Source organism: Pongo pygmaeus, chromosome 7 (genome assembly GCF_028885625.2).
Source record: "Pongo pygmaeus isolate AG05252 chromosome 7, NHGRI_mPonPyg2-v2.0_pri, whole genome shotgun sequence".
Classification (NCBI taxonomy): domain Eukaryota; kingdom Metazoa; phylum Chordata; class Mammalia; order Primates; family Hominidae; genus Pongo; species Pongo pygmaeus.
In genome coordinates, this window is record NC_072380.2 from 78,664,584 (window position 1) to 78,692,380 (window position 27,797).

General features: G+C 36.2%; 1 protein-coding gene across 5 annotated transcripts in view; it reads right to left on the bottom strand.

Annotated features, from left to right (window-relative positions):
* MYBL1 (MYB proto-oncogene like 1) overlaps window positions 1–27,797 on the bottom strand; it is a 47,479-nt gene that overhangs the window by 11,527 nt on the left and 8,155 nt on the right. For 3 of the 5 annotated variants that reach the window (XM_063668820.1, XM_063668819.1, XM_063668821.1), the window contains exons 2-10: window positions 25,135–25,240; window positions 24,418–24,489; window positions 21,832–21,924; window positions 20,116–20,336; window positions 18,368–18,542; window positions 15,909–15,983; window positions 15,229–15,333; window positions 3,044–3,277; window positions 1,334–1,717 (exon numbers count right to left, since the gene is read on the bottom strand). In XM_063668820.1, coding sequence (XP_063524890.1) covers window positions 1,334–1,717; window positions 3,044–3,277; window positions 15,229–15,333; window positions 15,909–15,983; window positions 18,368–18,542; window positions 20,116–20,336; window positions 21,832–21,924; window positions 24,418–24,489; window positions 25,135–25,240 — 1,465 coding nt within the window. The remainder of the gene's footprint in view (window positions 1–1,333; window positions 1,718–3,043; window positions 3,278–15,228; window positions 15,334–15,908; window positions 15,984–18,367; window positions 18,543–20,115; window positions 20,337–21,831; window positions 21,925–24,417; window positions 24,490–25,134; window positions 25,241–27,797) is intronic. The other 2 variants (XM_054497535.2, XM_054497534.2) reach the window with 1 other exon arrangement.

Sequence of the window (27,797 nt, forward strand, 5' to 3'; positions counted from 1 at the left end):
GTGGCTCAACTTCAGAATTTTAGTCCACCTAACTCCTTTTGAAAGAGCATTAACTGAGATGCTATAAGAAAAGTGTTTGGAGGCCGGGCGCAATGACTCACGCCTGTAATCCCAGCACTTTGGGAGGCCGAGGCGGGCAGATCACCTAAGGTCGGGAGTTCAAGACCAGCCTGACCAACATGGAGAAACTCTGTCTCTACTAAAAATACAAAATTAGCCGGGCGTGGTGGCGCATGCCTGTAATCCCAGCTACTCGGGAGGCTGAGCCAGGAGAATCACTTGAACCTGGGAGGCAGAAGTTGCGGTGAGCCAAGATGGTGCCATTGCATCCCAGCCTGGGCAACAAGAGCAAAACTCCATCTCAAAAAAAAAAACAAAAAAAGTGTTTGGCAAACAGCCTGGAGCATAGCAAGTGTTCAATAGGAAACTGTCCTAACATAAACATCTACTGTCCAGGGATATTGCAAGAGGAGAAAGTAAGTAGGTAGTTCTGGACATCCTTAGGAAACCTCTTGACACATTAAATTCTTACAGTAAGCAATGATCTAAGTTTCTTCCAAAGAACATTAAAAGGAAAAACTCAGTGGGCAAACTAAATACATTACTCTAAATAGGTAAAGCCACTTTAAACTTTATCAGGTATATCTATCGAACAGTAGTCAGTCAGGAAACCGGATCTTAGTCTCAGCCTTGCATTAGGTAACTTTGGGCAAATCAATGTTACCTTTCCAGGCTTGTTTTCTGATGAGTTCTATAAAGATATGGGACTACAAGATAAAGAAAATGTCCCTCTAAAAACTGTAGTATAATATCGTGCAGAACTGGGAGCAGTGGCTCACGCCTGTAATCCCAACACTTTGGGAGCCAAGGCAGGTGGATTACTTGAGCTCAGGAGTTCAAGACCAGCTTGGGCAACATGGTAAAACCCCATCTCTACAAAAAATACAAAATTAGCTAGGTGTGATGGCACGCATCCATAGTCCAGGCTACTTGGGGGGCTGAGGCAGGAAGATCACTTGAGCCTGGGTGGTTGAGGCTGCAGTGAGCCGTGTTTGTGCCATTGCACTCCAACCTGGGCAACAAAGTGAGACCCTGTCTCCAAAATATAAATGAATTAAATCAATCAATCAATCAATCAATCAATCAATATTTGCAGCTACTACATTTTGTGAGATACTTTCTATTCTCTCAGAGTTCAGTATTCTCAAGTATACATTTAAACACATTATTTTCATATGTTATCAAAGCTACCAACTGCTAGTAAGGATGTTAAAGATCTAATTTAATGTAACTCACTGACATTCAGAAACATAAACAAAATCAACACCACTACCTGTGAAGGAGAAAATGGTAGTGTTTTCAGTGGTGTATGTTTTAGCGCCGTATTACCACCATCGTTCAATGAGCCATCCCTAAGTTCGCTGCCTGGGGAATGACCCACTCGCATTTTTCTCTTCTTTCTGAGGATGGCTGGTGGAGTGCTAAACTTGGCTATATTTGGGGATGTTAAAGGAACAGCTTCACTGTTGCCACCATTACAAGTGTTTTTTTTCCCTTCAAGTACAAGACTGACGTTAAATTGGCATTCCGTGGCTCCTTCATTGTGCTGAATTCTCATTAATTTAACTGGGGTGGATTTGACAGGAGAAGCAGCAGCATCAGAAATATCAAAACTGGTAACATCACTCCATGCTACAGGATCCTGCAATAAATTAAACTGTTAATAAAGTTAATGCTATAACCTAGTTAAATCTGCTCTTGAACACAGGATGATGATTTCCACAGAGTTAATTAACAACTCATTTTATCAGTAAAAATGCTTTCCTTGGACATTTTTTTTAAGCAAGACCATTTAAGAGGAACAGATTATGGCTTTCCTATGATTCCAAAATACATAATAGTTCATCTAATTCAGTAGTTGAAGCTTACTGTCAAAGTACTTTAAGAACAAATTATAAGTTATTATCAAAAAGTATAATTCATCATAAAACTTCACATTCTACTGCACATCAGGAAGACACCATCAAATTCTGCATAATCATTTGGTAATGTGTATGGAACATGTTAAAAATGGTGATACACTTTGATCCAGAAATTCAATTTAACCTAAAGACATAATCATGATTTTGCACAAAGCTTTATATGTTATTTGTAGTACTGAAAAAGTAGACACTACCTAAATGTCCAATAATAATAGTTGGGTAAATATATTTTCTTATATTCATTTGATGGAATACTACAAAGCTCCTAAAATTCAAATTTAGGCCAGGCACAGTGGCCCATGCCTGTAATCCCAGCACTTGGGGAGGCCGAGGTGGGAGGATCACTTGAGGTCAGGAGTTCAAGACCAGCCTGGCCAACATGATGAAACCCCATCTCCACTAAAAATATAAAAATTAGCTGGGTGTGGTGGCAGGCACTTGTAATCCCAGCTACTCAGAAGGCTGAGGCAGGAGAATCGCTTGAACCCAGGAGGCACAGGTTGCAGTGAACTGAGATTGCACCACTGCATTCCAGCCTGGGTGACAGAGTGAGACTCCATCTTAAAAAAAAAAAAAAATCAAGTTTATAAAAGGAAACAGAAACATGCTCATGACAGGGTGGAAAAAAAAAATCCACAAATATAATACAGAAGTGTATTTTTGTTTAAAATATACACTTTAAATTTTGTTTAAAAATATCATGTTTTCTAAGTATAGAACACAGACTGAAAGGAATATATCAAATTATTAACTCTGGGTTTATGAAGGACTTTAATTTTCTTTTTTATAGTTTTCTCTAGTTTCCAGCTTTCTCTAATGCACTTGTAATAACTTATATAATAAAAAATGAATTAAGTTTTTAATTTTTAAAAATTCCTCACAAGGCACATACTTGAGAAAAATTTAAACTTTTTTCCCCTAGAAGCCACTGCAAAATATCAGAACAAAATTAAGCATGGCATACAAAACATAAAACTGGTCGATGTCCAAAACTGAGTTTCTGAGCATGAAATCATGTAACTAAAATTGAATTTTTGATAATCTTACAATTTTTTACTTACAGATTCAATAAGTTCTAGAGTCTCTGCAAACTCTGGGATGGTCTGCAAAGAGGATAACACAGCGTTTGCCTCCACGGCCAGGAACTTTGTGGGTGAATTCTGCTGAGCAGACACAGGCTGATTTTCATCCATACTGTAAAACTCACTAGTGTGCTCGTCAAGGCTATTTAGAGTATTAGACATGTTATCATCCATGAGGAAACTACCAGACCAGCTAGAAAAACTTCCAGGCTGCTAAAGGTACAAAAGAAATTTGAATATTATTTGTCATTCTCAATGTAGGCATAAATTCAGATTTCAACACATTTCAATTAGGCTAAAAATATAGTAGCAAATATTTTGTCTTTCCTCAAAATTGGTATATTTTTCTCATTAAACTTCATGCTTTGACTATGTTTCTTTTTTCTAATTAAAATTTTTAATCTATACAATCATGATGAGATAAAACAAGCATTTACATACAACATAAAGTCCAAACTCTTAGAATCTGGCTACTCCCTTCCTTCCAAACTTCATTTCTCAACACTTCTACTCAAGAGCTATATATTTAAACCTTATCATGTGTATCTATTTATTCCTGGTAGTTATCAGGAATACCCAACTATAGCACTTGCAATTCCCCAGTGAATTATATACTCTTTTGACCTGGAGTGCCTTTGCACATATTGCTGCTCCCTTTATCTATTAATAAAATACTCTGTAACCTACTGACCAGGGAAGGTATTCTTTTTTTTTTTTTTTTTCTGAGATGGGAGTTTTCACTCAGTTGCCCAGGATGGGGTACAGCGGTGCTATCTCGGCTCACTGCAACCTCCACCTCCTGGGTTCAAGCAATTCTCCTGCCTCAGCCTCCCGGGTAGCTGGGATTACAGGTACCCATCACCACACCCGGTTAATTTTTTATATTTTTAGTAGAGACAGGGTTTTACCATGTTGGCAAGGCTGGTCTCAAACTCCTGACCTCGGGTGATCTGCCCGCCTCAGCCTCCCAAAGGGAAGCTATTATTAAGACACAGTTCAAATACTGGAAAGTACTTCATCTGATTATACACTTTTATCTGCTTCATTTATAATAATGTCCTAATTCATTTATCTTGCTAATATATAATCATTGTCCTTCAAGGCTGAGTTCAATCAGGACTTCTTCCAGGAACCCTTCCCTGATGATAACAATCTAAATCAAGCACCTCTCCTGTATGTTACCATAAACTTTGTGACTTATAAATTGTCAAAAGTCAAAGACAGAATTCTAAAAATAGCAAGAGAGACCAGGTATGGTGGCTCATGCCCATAGTCCCAGCACTTTGGGAGGTCAAGGCAGGCAGATGGCTTGAGCCCAGGAGTTTGAGAACAGTTTGGCCAACATAACGAAACCCCATCTCTACAAAAAATACAAAAATTAGCTGGGCATGGTACCACGTGCCTGTAGTCCCAGAACTCGAGAGGCTGAGGTGAGGGCATCACTTGAACCCAGGAAGTCAAGGCTGCAGCAAACTGTGATCACACCACCACACTCCAGCCTGGCTGACAGAGTGAGACCCTTATCAAAAGAAAATTAAAAATAAAAATTGCAAAGTATTACATCACATATAAGGAAATCCTTATTAGATAACAGCAGATTTATCTGAAAAAACCTTACAAGCCAGAAGAAAATGAAATGATATATTTGAGAAGCACTGAAAAAAGAAAAATGCCTGCCAAGAATACCCAGCAAAGCTATCCTTCAGAAATGAGGGAGAAATAAAGTCTTTCCCATACTTTTTCTTTTTAAATGGTAGGAATTCATCACCACTAGATCAGCCTTACAAGAAGTGCTCAAAAAAGTCCTATATCTGAAAGCAAAAAGATAACAGACACTATTATGAAAATATGTAAAAGTATAAAATTCACTAGTACAGCAGGTACACAAAGGAGAAAGATAAAATAATCAAACCACTGTACTACAGAAAACCACCAAACTGCAATAATAAACATTAAGAGAGGAAGAAAGGAACAAAGAATATACAAAACCAGAAAATAATTAACAAAATGAAAAGAGTAAGTCTTCACATATCAGTAACAACCCTGAATGTAAACAGATTAAACTCCACACTTAAAAGACACAGACTAGCTGAATGGATTAAAAACACATGACCCAACTATATGCTGCCTACAAAAACTCATGTCACCTGTAAAGACACATACGGACTGAATGTAAAATGATGGAAAAAGATATTCTATGCAAACAGAAACTAAAAGCAAGCAGGAATAGCTATACTCATATCAGATAAAGCATACTTTAAATTAAAAACTATAAAAAGAAGCTGGGCATGGTAGCACATGCCTGCAACCACAGCACTTTGGGAGGCCAAGGTGGGCTCAGGAGTTTGAAACCAGCCTCGGCAACATGGCAAAACCCCATCTCTACCAAAAAAAAAAAAAAAGAAAAAAAATTAGCTGGACATGGCAGCACATGCCGCTACTTGGGAGGCTGAGGTGAAAGCATCACCTTAGCCTGGGAGGTTGAGGTTGCAGTGAGCCAAGATCACAGCACTGTATTTCAGCCTGGGGGACGGAGTGAAACCCTGCCTCAAAAAAAAAAAAAAAAAAAAAAACACCCTATAAAAAAAGACAAAAAGGGTCAATATATAATGACAAAGGGATCAATTCAGCAAAAGAATATAATTGAAAATATATATGCACCAATATCAGAGCACCCAGCTACATCAAGCAAATACTATTTGATCTAAAAGGAGTAATAGATTCCAATAAAAAATAGTTGGAGACTTCAACACCCTACTCTCAGCAATGAAAGATCATCTAGACAGAAAAATCAACAAAGAAACAAACGTTGGCTTTAAATTGCACATTTATACTGAATGAGCCTAACAGACATCTACAGAATATTTCATCCAATATCTGCAGAATATACATTCTTTTCATCAGCACATTCTCCAGGACAGATCACGTATTAGGCCACAAAATAAGTCTGAACAAATTTAAAAGAATTAAAGTCATATCAAATACCTTTTTTGACCACAGTGAAATAAAACTAGAAATCAATAACAAAAGGAACTTTTGAAATCGTAAACGGAAATTAAACAACATGCTCCTGAACAACCAATAGGTCAATGAAGAAATTAAGAAGGAAACCAAAACATTTCTGGAAACAAATGAAAAGTAGAAACAAACATACCAACACCTATGGGATACAGCAAAATCAGTATCAAAAGGGAAGATTATAGCAATAAATACCTACACCAAAAAAGTAGAAACATTTCAAATAAACAATGTAGCTAGAAAAATAAGAACAAACCAAACCCAAAGCTAGCACAGGAAAATAAATAATAAAAATCAAAGCAGAAATAAACAAAACTGAGACAAACAAATACAAATAATCAATGAAATGAGAAGTTGGCTTTTTTAAGAAATAAACAAAATTGACAAACTGCTGGCCAGACTAACCAAGAAAAAAAAAGACCCAAATAAATAAAATCAGAAACAAAAAAGGAGACATTACAACTAATACCACAGGAATACAAAGGATCATTAGAGGCTATTATGAATAACTGTGTATCCAATTAGAAAACTTAGCAGAAATGGATAAACTTCTGGACAGATATAACCTATCAAGATTAAACCAAGAAGAAATAGAAAACCTGAACAGACCAATTACAAGTAGCAAGACCGAATCTGCAATAAAACATCTCCTATAAAAGTAAAGCCCAGGACCCAATGGCTTCATTGCAGAATTCTACCAAACATATAAAGAAGAACTATCAATTCTTTTCAAATTCTCTCAGAAAACTGAAGAGTAAGGAATTTTTCCAAACTCATTCTACAAAGTCAACATTACCCTGATACCAAAACCAAATAAAGAAAACTGTAAGCCAATATCCCTGATGAACACAGATGCAAAAAGACATTCACCAAGATCAAATGGAATTTATTCCAGGGATGTAAGGATGATTCAACATACATAAATCAATAAATAAAATCAAATATCAATAGAATAAAGATTATCTCAATAGACATGAAAAATCATTTGATAAAATTCAACATCCCTTCATGATAAAAACTCTCAGCAAGTTAACTATAGAAAAAAAACACAATAAAGGCCATATATGACAAAACCACAGCCAACATCATACTGAACAAGGAAAAGTTGAAAGCTTTTTCTCTAAGATCTCAAATGAGACAAGGATGCCCATTTTCACCACTTTTATTCAACACAGTACTGGAAGTCCTAGCCAAAACAATTAGGCAAGAGAAAAAGAAAAGGCATCCAAAATGGAAAAAAGGAAGTCAAACTGTCCCCGTTTGCAGACAACATGAACTTATATATAGAAAACTCTATAACCCTATATAAAGCTCCTCTAAAAAAACTCTTAGAACTGACAAACAAATGGGGTAATGTTGCAGGATAAAACATCAACACAAAAAAAATCAGTCGTGTTTTGGCTGGGCACAGTGGCTCATGCCTGTAATACCAGCCAGCACTTTGGGAGGACAAGGCAGGAGGATCACTTGAGGTCAGGAGTTCAAGACCAGCCTGGGCAACATAGCGAGACCCCCATCTCTAAAATTAAAAAATAAAATAAAATAAATCAGTAGTGTTTCTATACACCAACAACAAACTAGCACAAAAAGAAATCAAGAAAGCAATGCCATTTACAATAGCTACAAAAAAATAAAATACGTAGGATAAATTAAACCAAGAAGGTAAAAGATTTCTACAAGAAAAACTACAAAACACTGATTAAAAAAATTGAAGAGGACATGAAAAAATACAAAGATCTCCCATGTTCAAGAATTAGAAGAATTAATATTGTGAAAATGACCATATTACCAAAAGTAATCTACAGTTCAGTGCAATCTTTATCAAAATACCAATGACATTCTTCCCAAAAGTAGCAAAAACAATGCTAAAATTCATTTAAAAAACTACAAATAGCTAAAGTAATCCTGAGCAAAAAAACAAAAAACAAAAACAAACAAAAAACAAAACCAAAGCTGGAGGCATCACACTAACACGCTTCCAAATATTCTATATAGAGCTGTAGTAACCAAAACAGCATGGTACTGGAACAGAATACAGAACCCAGAAATAAATCCACGCATTTACAGACTCTCAACAAAGGCACCAAGAACACTCATTGAAGAAGAGACAGTCTCTTCAATAAACAATGCTGGGAAAACCGGATATCCATATGCAGAAAAATGAAACTAGCTCCCTATCTCTCACCATATTAAAAAAACCTCCTTTTTTGTGAAAGAAGAAAATCAATTCAAAATGGATGAAAGACTTAAATTTAACACCCAAAATATAAAACTACTAGAAGAAAACATAAAAGCTGGGCACAGTGGCTCATGCCTGTAATCCCAGCACTTTGGGAGGCTGAGGCAGGCAGATCACTTGAGGTCAGGAGTTCGAGACCAGCCTGGCCAACACGGTGAAACCTCGTCTCTCCTAAAAATACCAAAAAATTAGCTGGGCGTGGTGGCAGGAGCCTGTAATCCCAGCTACTCAGGAGGCTGAGGCAGGAGAACTGCTTGAACCCAGAAGGCGGAGGTTGCAGTGAGCCGAGATCGCGCCACTGCCACTGCACTCCAGCCTGGGTGACAAGAATGAGGCTTCATCTCAAAAAAAGAAAGAAAACATAGGAGAAATGTTTTAGGACATTGTTTGGGCAAAAATTTTATGGCGAAGACCTCAAAAACACAGGCAGTAAAAGCAAAAATAGACAAATGGGATTATATTAAACTAAAAAGCTTCTGCACAGCAAAGGAGGCAATCAACAGAGTGAAGAGAGAAATAATGTACAGGATGGGAGAAAATATTTGCAAACTATTAACCAACAAGGGATTAATATCTAGACTAGACAAAAAACTCAACAGCAAAAAATACTAATAATAATCTGGTTTGGGTTTTTTTTTTTTTTTTTTGAGATAAGGTCTGGCTCTGTTGCCCAGGCTACACTGCAATGGTGTCATCCCAGCTCACTGCAACCTCCACCTCCCAGGCTCAAGCTATCCTCTCACCTCAGCATTCTGAGTAGCTGGGACTACAGGTGCTCACCACCACGCCTGGCTAAGTTTTATATTTTTTGTAAAGATGGGGTTTCACCATGTTGCCCAGGCTGGTCTCAAACTCATGAGCTCAAGCAATCTACCCACCTTAGCCTCTCAAAGTGTTGAAATTACAAGCATGAGACAAGGCACCCAGCCAATAATCTGACTTAAAATAGGCAAATGAGCTGAACCAATATTTCTCAAAAGAAAACATACAAATGGACAATGGGTATACTAAAAAATGCTCAATATCACTAGTCATCAGGGAAATGCAAATCAAAACCATGATGAGATATCATCTCATCCTTGTCAGAATGACTATTATCAAAAAGACAAAAAATAACAGATGCTGGCAAAGATGTGGAGAAAGGGGAACTCTACTGTTGGAAGGAATGTAAATTAGTACAGCCATTATCAAAAACACTATGGAGGCTCTTCAAAACACTAAAAATAGACTATGATATGATCCAGTAATCCCACTACTGGGTATGTATCCAAAGGAAAGAAAATCATATATGTACTTCCATGTTTATCGTGGCACTATTCACAGATACGGAATCAACCTAATTGCCTATCAACAGATGAATAAAGCCAGAAAATGTGCTCTGTCTGTATATTTATACGCACACACACATATAACCACATAATACTATTTAGCCATAAAAAAATATGAAATTCTACCATTTGTGGCAACACAAATGAAGTTGGAGGACATTATGTTAAATGAAATAAGCCAGGCAGAGAAAGATAAACACTGTAGGTTCTCACTTACATGTGGAAGCTAAAAAAGTAGATCTCATAGAAGTATAGAGAAGAATAGTGGCTACTAGAGGAGAAAAAGGGGAGTCAAGGAAGGGAAGCAGAGAAGGGAGAGTAGCCAAAGGTTGGTTAATGGATATATAAGTACAACTAGAAAGGAGGAGTAAGTTCCAGTGTTCTATAGCACTATAGGGTAACTATAATTAACAGCAACTTGTTGTATATTTTCAAATAGCTATAACAGCAGGATTTAAATGTTCCCAACACAAAGAAATGATAAATGTTTGAGGTGATGGATATGCTAATTACCATGACTTGACCAAGACACATTGCATACATGTATCAAAATAGTACACTGTACACCCAGAAAATATGTACAATTATTATGTGTCAATTAAAAATAATAATAAAAGCAAAAAAAAACCCTTGTGTCTTATTTTATCATATACTATCCTGTTTCTTGTGTAGGTTCCCATTGCAGAGTAAAACCTGAAGTCAGAGATTATGTTATTTTTCTTTATCTGTTTAGAAATGTACACTAGGCAATTTACTTATCTTGCAAGCCTAGCTTTCTAGTGTTTTATAATTTAAAAATTAAAAAAGAGGCCTTGAAGAGTTATGAATGAGAAACAACATGTAAAGTGTGTAGCATTGTTCAACAGAACTTTCTGAGATGATGAAAATGTTCTATATTTCCAGCTGCTCAATATGGGAGCCACTAGCCATATAAGCAACTGATATGTGGCTAGTGCAACTAATGAACTGAATTTTAAGTTTTGTTTAAAATTAAATGTGGCTAGTAACTACCATATGGTAGACAGCACATTGGAAGTCTATAGGAAGCAATGAATAATGGTAACTATTACTACTAAAAGTAAAAATTTTCAGAATGTTCTAGAGATTCACAACAAAATGTTACATTTCAACTTAAATAAGGTAATAAAACACTGTTGCAAAGCAAATTCAATGTGTTTTATAAATAAAAGAAATTAAAGTAATCTTATTTCATTATTTTCCATTTCATTAGCATAGCCACCTTCTGACTTGACAATCACTTTCAGGAGACAGCATGGTTTTCCTGTCATGCTGGAGGGAACACGTGGTTCCCTCCAAACCACATACCTTTCAGCCGGTATGTAGGTGAGAAAAAGATCCAACACACAAAGAGGGCAATAACTGGGCCCAGTGAAAAAACCATAGGTTGCAATCAGACAAACCTAAATGTGAATCTCTTTTCTTTTTTTGTTTTTTGAGACAGGGTCTCGCTCTGTCGTCCAGGCTGGAATGCACTGGCCTGATCTCAGCTCACTGCAAACTCCACCTCCCAGGCTCAAGTGATCCTCCCACCTCAGCTTCCCGAGTAGCTGGGACTACAGGAGCGCACCATCACACCTGGTTAATTTTTGCATTTTTTTGCAGAGACAGGGTTTCACCATGTTGCCCAGGCTGGTCTCAAACCCCTGACCTCAAGTGATCTGCCCGCCTCAGCCTCCCAAAGTGTTGGGATTACAGGCGTGAGTCACTACATTCGGCCCTAAATGTGAACTCTCTAATGAAATTCTACCCACTTAACAGAGTTAACATCAGGATTACCAAGCATACATATAAAACATTCACAAGAGTAGAGCTCAATGGATACTCAGTAAAATGGCAGTCAATATTGTCACATAACTGTTTAGAAAAAAAAAACTTAGGCAGGGCACAGTGGCTCATGCCTGTAATCCCAACACTTTGGGAGGCCAAGGCAGGTAGATCACGAGGTCAGGAAATCAAGACCATCCTGGCCAACATGATGAAACCCCGTTTCTACTAATAATACAAAAATTAGCTGGGTGTGGTGGCACATGCCTGTAATCTCAGCTACTCGGGAGGCTGAGGCAGGAGAATCGCTTGAACCAGGGAGTTGGAGGTTGCAGTGAGCGGAGATCATGCCACTGCACTCCAGCCGGGAGACAGTGTAAGACTCCCTCACAAAAAGAAAGAAAAAAATGCTTTATATGTGTATGGAGTCTATTCTACTGGCTGCAGCAACTTCCCTCTAGATTTCAGAATATGCTTATTCAACCAAATCTTCATGAGAACAGATTTTAGATAGTGAGTTCTAAAAAGAAAATAACTTTCTTCCTTTTTAATGCAAAATATTCATTCTTTTAGTTATATTTTTCCTGTTAAATTAAAAAAGGGTAAGATTCTATTAAAAATCCAAAATGGTTTAAACATGATATAATCATCTACAAATGCTGATTCTCTAACCATAATTCTTTGTGGCTTTTTTTTTTTTTTTTGAGACAGGTTCTTGCTCTGTCACCCAGGCTGAAGTGCAGTGGTATGATCATAGCTCACTGCAGCCTCAAACCGCTGGGCTTAAGCAATCCTCCCCCCTCAGCCTTTTGAGTAGCTGGGACTGCAGGCACGTGCCACCATGCCTGGCTAATTTATTTATTTATTTTTAAGATGGGGTCTTGCTCTGTTGCCCAGGTTGGAGTGCAGGGGTGTGATAACTGCTGACTGCAGCCTCGACCTCCCAGGCTCAAGTGATCCTTCTGCCTCAGCCTCCTGAGTAGCTGGAACCACAGACATGTGCCACCATGCCTATCTAATTCTTTTAAAATTTTTTGTAGAGATGGGGGTCTCACTATGTTGCCAAGGCTGGTCTCAAACTCCTGGGCTTAAGTGACCCTCCCACCTCAGCCTCTCAAAGTCCTGAGATTACAGGCATGAGCCACCAAGCTCAGTCTATTTGTAGCTTCTTAACAAAACAAATTAACTTTAAGGTAAGTATATGTCAGGTCTTCCTAGTTGCTAATGGTTTTTGCAGTTTCAAAACAGAAACTGCAACATAGGGAAATCTTGTCTCTACAAAAAGTATTTTTTTTTTAATTAGCCAAGTGTGGTGGCACACACCTGTGGTCTTAGCTACCCAAGAAGCTGAGGTGGGAGGACTGCTTAAACCTAAGAGGCTGAGGCTGCAGTGAGCCATGATCGTACCACTGCACTCCAGCCTAGGCAACAGATCAAGACCCTGACTCAAAAAACCCCCCAAAAAAAAAAAAACAGAAATTGCTTTTCTTATGGTATATATCTTGCCTATTATAATCAATAAATATCATTTTTATTAATATCCTCTTAAGTAGTATAAAGACATCACCAGTTGCCTCATAATACTATTTCAAGATCTCAGGTTATCTTCTTAGTAATTTTGCCTGAGTTCCCAGTCACTCTCAATATTCTGTCCTCTCAGTACCAAACAAAAAACAAACAAACCAACCCTTTTCTAAATGTAAAAAGGGGCAAGGAATGGTGGCTCATGTCTGTAATCCCAGTACTTTGGGAGGCCAAGGTGGGCAAATCACTTGAGGTTAGGTGTTCAAGACTAGCCTGGGGAATATGGTGAAATGCCATCTCCACTAAAACAATTTCAAAAATTAGCTGGGCATGTTGGTACATGCCTGTAATCCCAGCTACTTGGGAGGCTGAGGCAGGAGAATCACTTGAACCCAGGAGCCTTCTGGGTAGTTAGGACCACAGGTGTGCACCACCACACTTAACTAATTTAAAAAAAAAAAACTTTTTGTAGAGCCAAGATTGCGCCACTGAACTCCCGCTTGAGTGAGAGAGTGAGACTCTGTCTCAAAAAAAAAAAATAATAATAATAATAATAATAATAAGGCTCAAGGCATTATTTTAAATTTTTAAAAATGTTATTTAAAGGAAGGGTAGGATGAAGGGAGGGACAGGGAAATATGTGTTAAAGAATATAAAATCACAGCTAAATAGAAGGAACAAGTTCTAGTGTTCTATATCACTGAAGGATGACTACAGTTAACAATATTAAATAGTTTCAAATAGTTAGAAGCGGGGATATTCAATGTTCCCAAGACAGAGAAATTATAAGTAATTTGAGATGATGGATATGCTAATTACCATGATCTGGTCAGTATACATTACATGTACGGAAACATCACTGTGTACCCCACGAATATGTACAATTATTTCTCAATTTAAAAATTTTAATTTGGCTGGGTGCGGTGGCTCACGCCCTAATCCCAGCACTTTGGGAGGCTGAGGCGGGAGGATCACGAGGTCAGGAGATCAAGACCATCCTGGCTAACACGGTGAAACCTAGTCTCTACTAAAAATATAAAAAATTAGCCAGGCGTGGTGGCGGGCGCCTGTAGTCCCAGCTACTCAGAGGCTGAGGCAGGAGAATGGCGTGAACCCGGGAGGCAGAGCTTGCAGTGAGCCGAGATCGTACCACTGCACTCCAGCCTGGGCAACAGAGCAAGACTCTGTCTCAAAAAAAAAAAAAATGTTTAATTTAAAAACCTAAGAAAAGTCATTTAAATATAAACTTGTATCTTTATTTTAACCAATCTAGCATAACCTGCTTAATTCTACTAGAATGACTACCTTAGATCCTAATTTAACACTCCTAGTTAGTCTCATCAACCAAATCTTACACAATAGTTTTCACATGTGGTAACCAACACCCAACATCTATATAAAATTTCTTCTTTTAGAAGAATTGTTTAGACAGCATAAAATCTAAATGTTCCTTTTTCCATATATTTTTAGTGTTATTACTTTTTTTAATTTACTGAACTCATATTCTAAATCTAGTAAATAGGAAAAAAATTTCAAAGAGAATAAAAATAATTTTGGAGCTCATAAATCCCTCTACATCTATTCAATTCTTTATTTTAAAAAGAATTAAACCCATCATTACATGGAATGTCTAAAATAAAGCCAAAGCCTAATCTAAACACACATAATTTTCACAAATATATGTGTGTGTATATATATATACACACATATAAAATTTTACTTTACATCTGCTTTGCATTTATGACTCAAGAAGTATCCTAATACAGAACACTGTAAATTATGCTCAAAGAAATGCATATCAAAATCAGGCAACCTTGGGCCAGGCACAGCGGCTCACACCTATAATCCCAGCACTTTGGGAGGCCAAGGCAGGAGAATCACTTGAGCCCAGGAGTTTGAGACCAGCCTGAGCAACACGGCGAAACCCCATCTCTACAAAAATAAAAAAAATTTGTCAGGCATGGTGGCAGGCACCTGTAGTCCCAGCTACTTGAGAGGCTGAGGTGGGACATCATGAGTCCAGGAGGTCAAGGCTTCAGTGAGCAGTGATTACACCACTGCATTTCTGCCTGGGTGACAGAGCAAGACCCTGTCTCAAAAAGAAAAAGAAAAAAACAGGCAACCTCAAAGTTGCAAACGAAAAAAAAAAAAACTATTTTTACTCCATATTAAAATCTGCAGTCATACTGAGTATGCTTTCTAGCTGATAAAAATGACAAAAAGCATATATGAAAGATTCTAACAATACAAATAACAAGCTTATTTCTTACTGATGGAATTCGCTTTCTTCTAACTTCATTCTCAGCTGACATAAGAAGCAACTCAAGTTCCTTTATTTTCTTTTCCTTATCAGGATCTTCATCAGTGAAGGGTTGCTAAAATAAGTTAAATAAAAGAGAAAACAGGCTACTTACATAATTGCTTTATTATTAGTGTTCTCATTTTTATTTTCTTCTATGCAACATGAAATATATTTTTCCTAATAAAGCTTAATGCTACTAAATACTAACTACTCATTATCACAATCCCTCTGGTATCTAAAGAGGTGCTGGTAAATATTTTCAACTTAACAGATTTGCGAAAATTTTAATGCCTTAAAAAATGTTGCATCATCTCTATCAGCTGAAATGTATGTCTGAAATATTTTAGATTTTTAAATCTTAATACATACATTCTATACAATTTAGCAAAAATATGTCCATTCCCAACTTCAATGCTTTACCTTGAAAGAATGAAAGGACTGCCATACTGGTATCATCAATCATATTTGTACAGTTTATATCTCTTCAAACTCACTTACACACTTTCTTCTTTAAGGTTAGAGTACTCCAAGTAGGACAGATCATATTATTTTTATACTAGTTTAATAGATGAGGAAATAGACACTATTAGGCTTTTAAAAATGTGACTGAACACATTTCCTTTGGTTTTTGTTATAAATAAAAGTTACCTGAATAAAGGCAGAAGTAGGCTGAACATGTTCTATACAATTGCCTTCAGGTGACACATACTGATACCCAGGGATCTAAAAAGTAATTAATGCATTATTATCATACATATAATGCTATATAAATGTTTAAAATCTGAAGCAAATGACAAAAACTTTTGACACAGTATCAACATAAAAAACTTAGAAAGTACCTGTATTAATTTTGAAATTTTATACCTATACTTTCTTATCTATTAAATAATAACTATAGCTCCACTCCTAGAATCTATGATTAAAAGTCGTAACACTTAGAAAAGACTTTTTTTCCCAGATGAAATATGAGAATTACTTATCCTAGATTTATCAGCCAGTGTATTAAATCTGACATTCACCAAATATATTTAAACATCTACTATTAGAAGGGTTGCTCTATCTCCTAAAGAAAACAAAGTAATTGTGTTCCCATGTGTCCATATGAATGAAGCACTCACAAGGACAGAGACCTGAAGCAAGTTTTTCAATGTTCATATCTCCCACTTTTATCACCACCCCATGCCAAAGTCTTCTTCTATTACTTGTCTTAGAAAAACAATCAGAATCACTCATATACTTTTAATAGATATACTGATGATAGGCTAAGTATCATTCTGCTTCTTCTCTAAAACATCTGTAATAAGAATTTTCAAGATACATATAAATTTAGTAAGCAGTAGTGGAAAGAAATATGAGAGGTGTTTTTAAAAGCCTTAAAATCGGGGCCAGGTACAGTGGCCCACCCCTGTAATTCCAGCACTTTGGGAGGCTGAGGGGGTATGGTCGCTTGAGCCCAGGAGTCCAAGACCAGCCTGGGCAACATGGCAAGAACCTGTCTTAACAAAAAATAAAAAAATTAGCCGGGTGTAGTGGAACACGCCTGTAGTCCCAGCTACTCAGGAGGCTGAAGCAGGAGGATCACATGAGCCCAGGAGGTTGAGGCTGCAGTGAGCTGTGTGCGCACCACTGCATTCCAGCCTGGCAACAGAAAGAGACTGTCTCAAAAAAAAAAAAAAAGCCTTAAAATCAAAAACTATAAATATGAAATTGTCTGCTTTCCATAATAGTCTACCTAAATCACTATATAATGCAGAATCATTATGTATAACTTCTAACATAGAACTTAACTTTTAGAATACTCGATTGGTACCACTTATCGCTCAACTTGGTAACTCTAATGAATTAGAAACGTATCTTTCCCAAACTTTCCATGAAAATCTGTGACAGTATTTTAAACCCATCTTTTTTTAATCAAGTCACACATATAATAAAATTATTTTATTAGTTTAAATTAATTGAATAATGAATATATCTAAATTAAAAGGGAAACAATTCTTACAGTGTGAGAAATATCCTCATCTTTCCAACATATTTAGATTAAGACTGTTAAATACTCTGTTAGCCCCATGTATTATCTTTCTATGAGTTAAAAAAATAAATTTAAATGATAATCTTTCTAAGATAGGAGCAGAATGTTTCAGTTTATGCTGCTGAAATCTAGACTCTAAAGAAAAATGTGAAGAAACATAATAAAAACCTTAAGGTATTGAGTATCAGCAGATAATTATACTGTCTTCACATGTTTTCCTATTGTTAATGAAAATGTCATTATTCTAAGTGGTTCTTTTAAAATGATGCTTAAAAAACTTAACAATGTCCACAAAATGTCAAAAATCAAATCTGAGGCATAGTAAGCACAGATTTTTAATATCTTGCCCAATTTTATCTTTTGGTAGACAACTACTAAGTCCTGACTTAATCTTTACAATTTATGTGACAAGAACCAAGAATTGCTCATTTTGAAAAATGGCATAACAGGTAGACAGGGAAATGTAAAACAAATCCCATGAAGACTTCTACACTAATTTCTTCCAAGTAGAAAAATGCACTTAAGGGACAACATAGAGCTTGCCCCATTTTGAGCTCATGTAATACCTACTTTAATGAATCATCTAAACAAAGACTAAAATTACCCAAGTGATTAGTTATTAGGGGGAAAAGCAAAGCTGAATGCCAGCAAAGTCCAATTAATTACCACACCCCCAAAACAACTACTTATTTTTTGCTACTTTCTCTTTTAAGCCATTTTATATATACCTACCTCTTAGAGATAAGCAATACTATAATTACGCCAAAATTTTTAAAATGGAAAGTACAATAGAACGTTAAAGCACAGATGACCATTAGCTTTGAATCATAAATGAAGATTCAAAGAATCAGAGTATTAGGAAATGTACATAGTTTCTTAATGTAAAAATTACATATAAAAGGAAACATTTTAATAAATTTGTTCTCAAAATACTTATAAATCAAAGTTACACATTTTTCTCAGTTTGTCTATTTACCCCTTAATACGCATTGTATTTGTCCTATTAAGAAACCAAACACCTTCCCATATAGCAACTTAAGAAAATTTTTTAAATAATAAAGGTATTAAAAGTATGTGCCTGAACAGGTATGTAAAACTGATTCTGGGTTTGCATATGATCCATAGCTGCACAAGGTTTGTGTTGAAGTTTAGATGAAGATCGTTCTGATTTTATTCCATCTTGTAAATAGCCCTCCTGTTCCACTTTTCTTCGCATAGTAGAATTCCAATGATTTTTGATAGAATTATCAGTCCTAAGAAAGGAAAGGTATGATTTAAAAAGAAAAAAGGGTTCCACAGATTTCAACACTGTGTTAACTTGTACAAAGTGCTTAAAACAAATTTTTACACTGATGAAATTAGATATTTTTTTCTTAATTTTTCTTTTGGAGTTTCTACTCCGGAAGATAGGTATTTTTTAAAAATTCAAAAGATAAACTGTATGTGCATATGTCAGGCATAGTTCTAAGCACCAGAAATATTGCAGTGAATAAGGCAAAGTAGGTCACTGCTCTCATGGAGCTTACACTCTCCTTGGAAGTGTGGGAATGGGAAGGAAGGAAGAATAGAAAAACAAATAAATAAATAAAAAAATTCAGTACAATGCAAATAAAGTAGGATAAGAAAAGTGGGTAACAGAGTAATTTTGGTTTGGTTAGAACAAACCAGCTATACAAGAACAGAAAGAAAAAAAGAGCATTCCAGATAAAGAGTATAGCAAGGGCCAAGGTCTTAAGCCAGGAACAAACATGATCATGAAAAGCAAATCACAAACTAAAGAATCCCAGTATTCTTTCTCACTTCTTAGAACAAAATATTTATGGTAAGAAAGAATTCATTGGCTCCCTTCTTATCTAAGGTTCCCTTTATAAAAATGAAAATCTTCAACCTATGGCTACTTGTAGTGCAAATTTCATCCCTCATAAAATATACACACATAAAGCACATTTTCAGTAAATGTTAAGGCACTAAGCTAGGTTCTATGGAAAGTAAGAAGACGTATAAGAGATTAAAAGTATCTAGACCTGGTTTAATAACTTGAATAAAAAATTTAACACTATGCCTTAATATCTTATCTATAAAACAAAGATAGCAATGTTTGCTCTGTATACTTTCCAAGTCTATAAAAATTAACAATACACGTAAAAGCACTTAATGCTATAAAGCACTATACAGATAGAGATTACAGCAACAAAAACAAATGCGTATCTTCTAAGTTATGAATTTTCACAAGGTTGTTGGTCTGCTGTACTAAACACTATTAGAAAACATGAACCAGTACAATGTAGAGTGTACTTAGCACATCACTGCCTCTGAGGAAAATCTGGTATTTTAGCCACATGGATATATACACTAATTCCATGGTTTGGATCACACCATAATTAATTAAGATTGAATTTTCCCCAACACACTTTCATAGCAGTTTACTGCAGCTAGCATATCATTCCCTGGTCTTACACATAGAACGCAATATGAAAGAAATCTTAGATTTATTCTTTTCCAACATAGTTTATACAAAGGGGGTCTCATTTGATTGACACTGATATGTCAACATGATTTTAGGAGTGTATTAAATGTTCATATAATCTAAAATCTATCATTTTATTGTACAAATTATTGCCATAAAATAATTCATTAAAAAAGTAATCATACCCTTTACCACAGAATTTAGTACAAGTGGTCCCAAAAGGTTGCTTATGTTATATAGTCTACACTTTAATTATAAATTTAAAAAAAAGCTGTCGGGGACTCGCAAATGTATTTAACAGTAAGGTAATAAAGGTCATGTTTAAGTACAGAAAAATATATATACATTTATATAAGCACCTTCCTGGAAGTAGTTTGGCAATTTCTGCCCAACGATTTCCCAACCGCTTATGTGCTTCATAGATGATCCTGTCCTCCTCTTCTGTCCAGGAAGATTTCTTTACCTCAGGATTCAGATGATTATGCCATCTTTCTCTACACTGCTTGCCTATTCTTCCTTTTAAATGTTTTGCAATTAAAGACCATCTTTTTGGCCCATATTTCTGAACTAATTCAATAACCTAGGAAACAGAAAAACAAAGTTTAAAAAAGCATTACCTTGAAAGAATTTTAAAACATAATTCAAGAATACCATTTTAAATAAATACATTAAATCCAAGCCACAACTATAATTTGTTAAAAAAAAATTACTAATAAATACCCCTTTAGCATTTGCCAGCTTCAAAAATTGATTCCAAACTCATCTAAAAATCCAAGGGGCTAATTAAAGACTCTTGAAATTCAATTGCTTTCACACACTATTAATTTGAAATAACTGTAAACATGCTGAAACTTGTGCATTTTCTACTCTTACATCTAAAAAAAAAAAAAAAAAAAAAAGCTTCAGCACAAAGCCAAAAGCAAAAAACAAAAAAACAATTAGGAAGCAGAAAGATTCTACCAGGTTATTGGTTATCATTTCTTCCTTTCTCAAACTGAAAAGACACAGATTTTATTCTTTTCTCCACATTTTACAGTTGTTTTTATTTCACCTAAAATTGCAAGAATAGTTATTCCAGCCCACTTTACCTCACTGCCCTATGTCAAATATCACCTCATAAACATTTTATATTGGTAGACTAAGTGTAATATATATTAATATTTTCACTATATGTATCTATTTACTATCTTTAAAAAATAAAATTTCAGGCTTTGGTAAATGCATTTTTAAACAAGATCACACATTTTAAAACTTATAAGTAGCCATCAAGCAAATCAGAGCAGTCTAGGTGAAGTAACTTTAAACTTTGTTCTGGCTGGGCATGATGGCTCACCCTCTAATCCCAGCATTTTGAGTGGCCAAGATGGGCAGATTGTTGGGCCCAGGAGTTAAAGACCAGCCTAGGCAACATAGCGAGATTCCATCTCTACTTATTTAAAAAATTTAAAAAATAAGAATAACAAATAAAGTTTGTTTTGAGCAGGAGTAAGGATGCTCTAATTCCTCAACTGCATTAGCAACTTTTATGACTTAAAGGGCATTAACTAAAGAGTGCAGAAACACTTCTATTCATCTCCAACTTTATAGCACAAACAATGACCTTGATTTTTAAATCACAAAACCTTTGGAAACATGATGCTCTGACATCTGTCTAATCCTGGGACTCATTATAGGTTAAGAGAAAAAGTTAAGAATGACTTCCGTGCATATCAAGTTATTAGATGTAAAAATAAAATGAAAATCTGTTTTAAAATGTTAGATTTTTGACAAAAAACTATACCCTAATAGTTGTGAAACTGAGCTCAAAACAAGGTAACTAACCTTACAGCAAGTATTTTTCCTTCTGCAAACCAAACTCTCAGAAAGAAAGGGCTGTATGTTATACTTGGTTTGACTCAATTTTCTAAAAACCCAACAACATTTCCAGACACTTAACATTCAATTCTTATGCAAGTAGCCTCCAGAGAACAAAATCAAAGTGACTTAAACATGTACTTCATATGTCAAAACAACACATTAAAAAGAAAAAAGCTAGTCTACCTACATAGTGAATATAAAGAATATGAACACATTACCCTCTGATCTTCTTCTTTAGTCCAAGGACCCTTTATCAATTCAGGATTTAAAACTTTCTGCCATCGATGCTGGCACTGAAAATCAGAGCGATTCTGAAAAAATTTAGATGATTTTGTTATTAAACAACTGTCTTCCAGAAAACAAGTCAGCCTGAATTTACGTCTCACATCCTTAGAACAAAGACTTCAAGAATAGTGTATTCAATAGCATTCTTTAAACATGTAACATTTATGTTACATGTCTCTGTCCCAATTATGTTTTTTCTTAATTATAGTAGTCAATAGGGCTTAGACTACAAATAAAAACAATTTATTTAAAACTAAAGTGTGTATCTTTACACTACACCTTATAATACAGAAGCAGCAAAGATAAAACACAGATAACTGAAATAAAGAAATGGATTTAATGCTGAGGAATAAAAAGCAGTGGACAGAAAACTACACAAAGCTGACATAAGAACTCAAATAGTGCCAGGCGCAGTGGCTCATGCCGGTAATCCCAGCACTTTCAGAGGCCGAGGTGGGTGGATCACCTGAGGTCTGGAGTTCGAGACCAGCCTGACCAACATGGAGAAACCCTGTCTCTACTAAAAATACAAAATTAGCCGGATGTGGCGGTGCATGCCTGTAATCCCAGCTACTCATAAGGCTGAGGCAGAAGAATCGCTTGAACCCGGGAGGCGGAGGTTATGGTGAGCCGAGATTGTACCATTGCATTCCAACCTGGGCAACAAAAGCGAAACTCTCATCTCAAAAAAAAAAAGAAAAAGAACTCAAATAGCCTATCAGTCTGGATTCACGTAGTTCAGCAGTACCTAACTATAAAGTTTTAAAAAAATGTAAAGGCATTGCTATACTACTGCATGGGATCAAAAGGATGTTATAAATTATGACTCCAAGTTATTAAGAAAACATTACATAGTCTACATAGAAGACGCATGTTACATTTCAATTAAATTGGTTAAGTGCTGACACTTAAAAAGAAAATGAATTCACCAGAATAAGAAAACCTACGCAGTATCTGGGTAGAAACATCTCAAATTCCAAAAATAATAAATGAAGCCTTATTTTAGTCAGTCCAGAACCTGGTAACTCCTATATATTACAAGGATAATGACACCTAACACTTTATTAGTGATTCACAGTTTACAAAATTGTTAGCTCATAAGATTACAGAAAATCTAGAAACATATAAAGGGACAGATAAAAATGTTGTGTCTACCAATGGCTCTTTTGCCCAATGTACTTAAAATTATTTTTATTCAAACTCAGCTTCATTTATGGCTTCTGTACACCAACGCTGATCCATTTTAAGGCTGACACTTTCTTCAAAATAATCAGGTTGCTCCTGTATATCCTTGTAGCATTTCTGTTAATGCTAATGTAAATAACTTTTCTAACCTAGCTTCCATTTATTGAACACCTGCTAAATATTAAGAATTATGCCAAACATCCTATATGTTATTTCTAGTTCTACACAACCATACTACAGAAACAAGTATGATTATCTAGACATTATAGATAAGGAAGGTGACAAAGAGACTAAGTAATTTTTCCATGCTCATGGAGCTGATATTTGAACATAATTCAAACTGACTCCAAAATTTATGCTCTTTCCATTACTTGATCTCAATTTTTGGGTTACGTTGAAAGGCATATGACAATATAGAAAAAACATAGTTAACATGGTTTCTGAAACCCAAAGTAGTCAATATTTAAATTCAAATATGTATATTTTCCCTCACTACTCATAGTGTATTAAGGATACAAATAAGAGCATATATGAGGACTGGGCGCAGTGACTCACGCCTGTAATCCCAGCACTCTGGGAGGCCGAGGCAGTTAGATCACCTGAGGTCGGGAGTTCGAGACCAGCCTGACCAACATGGAGAAACCCCGTCTCTACTAAAAAAAAATACACAAAGTTAGACGGACATGGTGGTGCATGCCTGTAATCCCAGCTACTCGGGAGGCTGAGGCAGGAGAATCGCTTGCATCTGGGAGGCGGAGGTTGCAGTGAGCCGAGATCGCACCATTGCTCTCCAGACTGGGCAACAAGAGCGAAACTCCGTCTCAAAAAAAAAAAAAAAAAAGAGTACATGTGAAAATACTTCATAAATTATAAAGTTATATAACGAACAGCAGGTGAATAGTAGTATGGTAAACAATAGGCACAATAGTTTTTAAAATCAACATTTTAAAAGGTAAGCCTCAGATGATAAACTTTTTTTAATAGGGCTTTTCTGGATTTTTTGGTTAGCTATCAAATATCTCAACATATTTCTCATAGAATGTTTTAATGTGTATTAGCAAATATTTATAAGGTCCCACATACATTTATCATCATTTTTGTTTTAACTTAATAATCTTTTTAGGCCCCTGGATAAACACGTTACTAGAAAACCAGACTCTAAACCAGACTCTCTAAGCCATTAGCAACCAACTACAAGCGGACCAAACAAACAGGGATGTTTTTAGGAAGGAAACCTAAAATTAAAATATGTAAACACATTTTTGAAAAATAGCAAATTTAACCCAATGCCTTAAACCAGCCATGTTAGAAATATAATTTAATATTTCACTTACTTGAAGATGACTAGCAATTAGAGTCCAATCATCAGTTCCATGTTGTTCAACCAACTTCTTTAATTTATCATCCTATTAAAACAGTACGAAAATTAGAAAGCTTTCCCCTGTCCTTTTCCTCTACCCCTAAATATAGATAACTCTCCAATTCTATTAAAGAATATCTGGTAACCATAGAATAACCAAAGCCATCCACTATAATACAAATTCCTCCATTTATTATACTGTTTCTGTAAGTTCCAATGTCATCAGTTATTCCTGTCTCTGGTTGAAGAAAAAGAACATACAGTTAATTTGATGCGTACCTTTTCTCATATTTTGTTTTTAAATATCTTTCATAACTATAGTAGCATTTTTTTTGTTTTTGAGATGGAGTCTCACTCTTCAGCCAGGCTGGAGTGCAGTAGTGCAATCTCGGCTCACTGCAACCCTCTGCCTCACAGGTTCAAGCGATCCTCCTGCCTCAGCCTCCCAAGTAGGATTAGGATTACAGACATGCACCACCACACCAGGCTAATTTTTGTATTTTTAGTAGAGATGGGGTTTCATAATGTTGGCCAGGCTGGTCTTGAACTCCTAACCTCAAGTGATCCGCCCATCTCGGCCTCCCAAAGGGCTGGGATTACAGGCGTGAGCCACCACACCCGGCCATATAACTATAGCAGTATTAACCAATAAATACATGTAAGAAACTATGAGACCTTGTCAGATAATTACCTCGTCCCTTGTCCATTTTACTCTGTTCCAGAGTTTCTTCAGTCCTTTTTGTTGGGGTACTTCATAATCATGATCGGCATACTGAAGGTCATCATCCTCATCCTCACTACAAAAAAACACAATTTGTGAAATCAAGAATTTTATTTAAATTTGTAAATTCAAACATTGAACTTGTGTGTGCAGGTATGACTGAAGAAATCATACAGACTACAAGACATATTCACAATGAAATTATTCAAAGTATAAAAAATTAAGAGTCAGACAACGGGGTGGGGTGGAGCTATACTTTTTGTTTGTTTTTTTGTTTTTTCTGAGACGGAGTCTCGCTCTGTCGCCCAGGCTGGAGTGCAGTGGCGTGATCTCGGCTCACTGCAAGCTCCGCCTCCCAGGTTCACGCCATTCTCCTGCCTCAGCCTCTCGAGTAGCTGGGACTACAGGCGCCCACCACTACGCCCGGCTAATTTTTTGTATTTTTAGTAGAGGCAGGGTTTCACCGTGTTAACCAGGATGGTTTCGATCTCCTGACCTTGTGTTCTGCCCGCCTCGGCCTCCCAAAGTGCTGGGATTACAGGCGTGAGCCACTGCACCTAGCCTGGAGCTATACTTCTTACTGACACCAAACACATGAGGTTGGATATGCCACTATGGGAAAAATCATAACCTTGTACATCATGTTAAGGAATTTGACCTTTATTCTTTATTTGACCTTTATTCTAAAGAGTTAAATAATTTTAACACAGCAAAAGACAAGAGACAGATATCTTGTGTTTTAGAAAAATCGATGACAAGAGTGTGGTGAAACTGAAAAAGAAAAACCAATTAGTAATCTTCACAACCCAAGCAAGAAATTATTGGGGCCTGACAAATGGTAATGGTAAAATATAAACCACAGCCAATTAAAAGACACAATAGAAGTGACCCAATTAACAATACCAACAACAAAACATTTTTAACATCTAAAAATATTTTTAACATACAAGATAAAGGTACAGTAAGTGACAAGACACTACATGAGACACAGAAGTCTTGAACAAATGGAAGAACATTCTGACTTTTTTTTTTTTTTTTTTTTCAGACAGGGTCTCAGCTTGCCCTGCCACCCAGGCTGGAGTGCAGTGGCACAATCACAGCTCACTGTAGCCTCAAACTCCCAGGCTCAGGCAATCCTCCCACCTCAGTCTCCCGAGTAGCTGGGACTACAGGCATGCACCATCATGCCCAGCTAATTTTTTCTATTTTTTGTAGAGACGGGGTTTTGCCATGTTGCTCCACCCCCAAGGCTGGTCTTGAACTCCTGAGCTCAAGTGATCCTCCTGCCTCAGCCTCCCAAATCCCACGCTTGGGATTACAGGCATGCATCACCATGCCCAGCCTCCTGACCACATTCTTGGATAAGAAAACAATATTATAGATATGTCCATTCTCTAATTTAGGGAGATGGCCATTCCCCCTAATTCATAAATTAAATTAAATGAATAAAAATACCAATAGACTTTGGGAGGGAACTAGACAAGCTGAATCTACAATTCATATGAAAAAAAATCAAGAAGAATGGCGAGAAAAGTTTTAAAAAAGAATAATCAGAGAATTACCACTACCCAATATCAAAATACGGTGTAGAGAAATAAAACAGAATGGCACTACCACATGAACAAACACACAGATAAATGGAACAGAACAGAACATTTAGAAAAGAAAAAAGACCCACATGGAATTTGGTAAATTATAACAGTAACATTTCAAATCAGTGGAGTAAAGGTAGACTTTTCAATAAATGGTGTTAAGACACTGGGTAGCCATTTTTTAAAATTAAGATGGGCTGGGCGTGGACACCTGTAATCCCAGCACTTTGGGAGGCTGAGACGAGCAGATCATTTGAGGTCAGGAGTTCGAGACCAGCCTGACCAACATGGCAAAACCCTGTCTCTACTAAAATTGCAAAAATTATCTGGGTGTGGTGGTATGTGCCTGTAATCCCAGCTACTTGGGAGGCTGAAACAGGAGAATCGCTTGTACCCAGTGAGCCAAGACTGCACCACTGCACTCCAGCCTGGGCAACCGAGAGAACCTCTGTTTCAAAATTAAAAAAAAAAAAAAAAAAAAAAAGATGGTGTCCTACTTTACAATAAAATAAACTGGAGTGAAGCAATTATTTACATTTTTTACATGAAACCATAATAGTACCATAAGAAAACAGAAAAGAAGTCTACTTTTCATATCCTTGAGTAAAAGACAGGTAAATGGTGACAAAAATCTGGAAGTGATAAAATAGATCAACCAAGGTAATGATATTAGGAATTGAAAGAAATATATTAAACTGAGAGATATTTAAAAAGTAGAAAAGAAAGGATTTTGCAACTGATAGATGAGGGACATGGAAGAAGGAGGAATTAAGGATGACTCCAAAGTTTCTGGCTTTGAAAACATAAGTAGAGCTGTTTACTATGGAAAATGATAGAAGGAGAAACAGAACTTTGGGAGAGAGAAGAAAATGGGGAGACTATGTACAGTTTGGGACTAGCTGTTTTCAAGGTACTTGAAAAATACACAGGTGGATGTCTGGAACAGCACTTCCCAACAGAGATATAATACAAGCCACATATGTAATTTTCTAGTAGCCACATTTTTTAAAAAAAGAGAAATAAGTGAAATGTACTTCAATA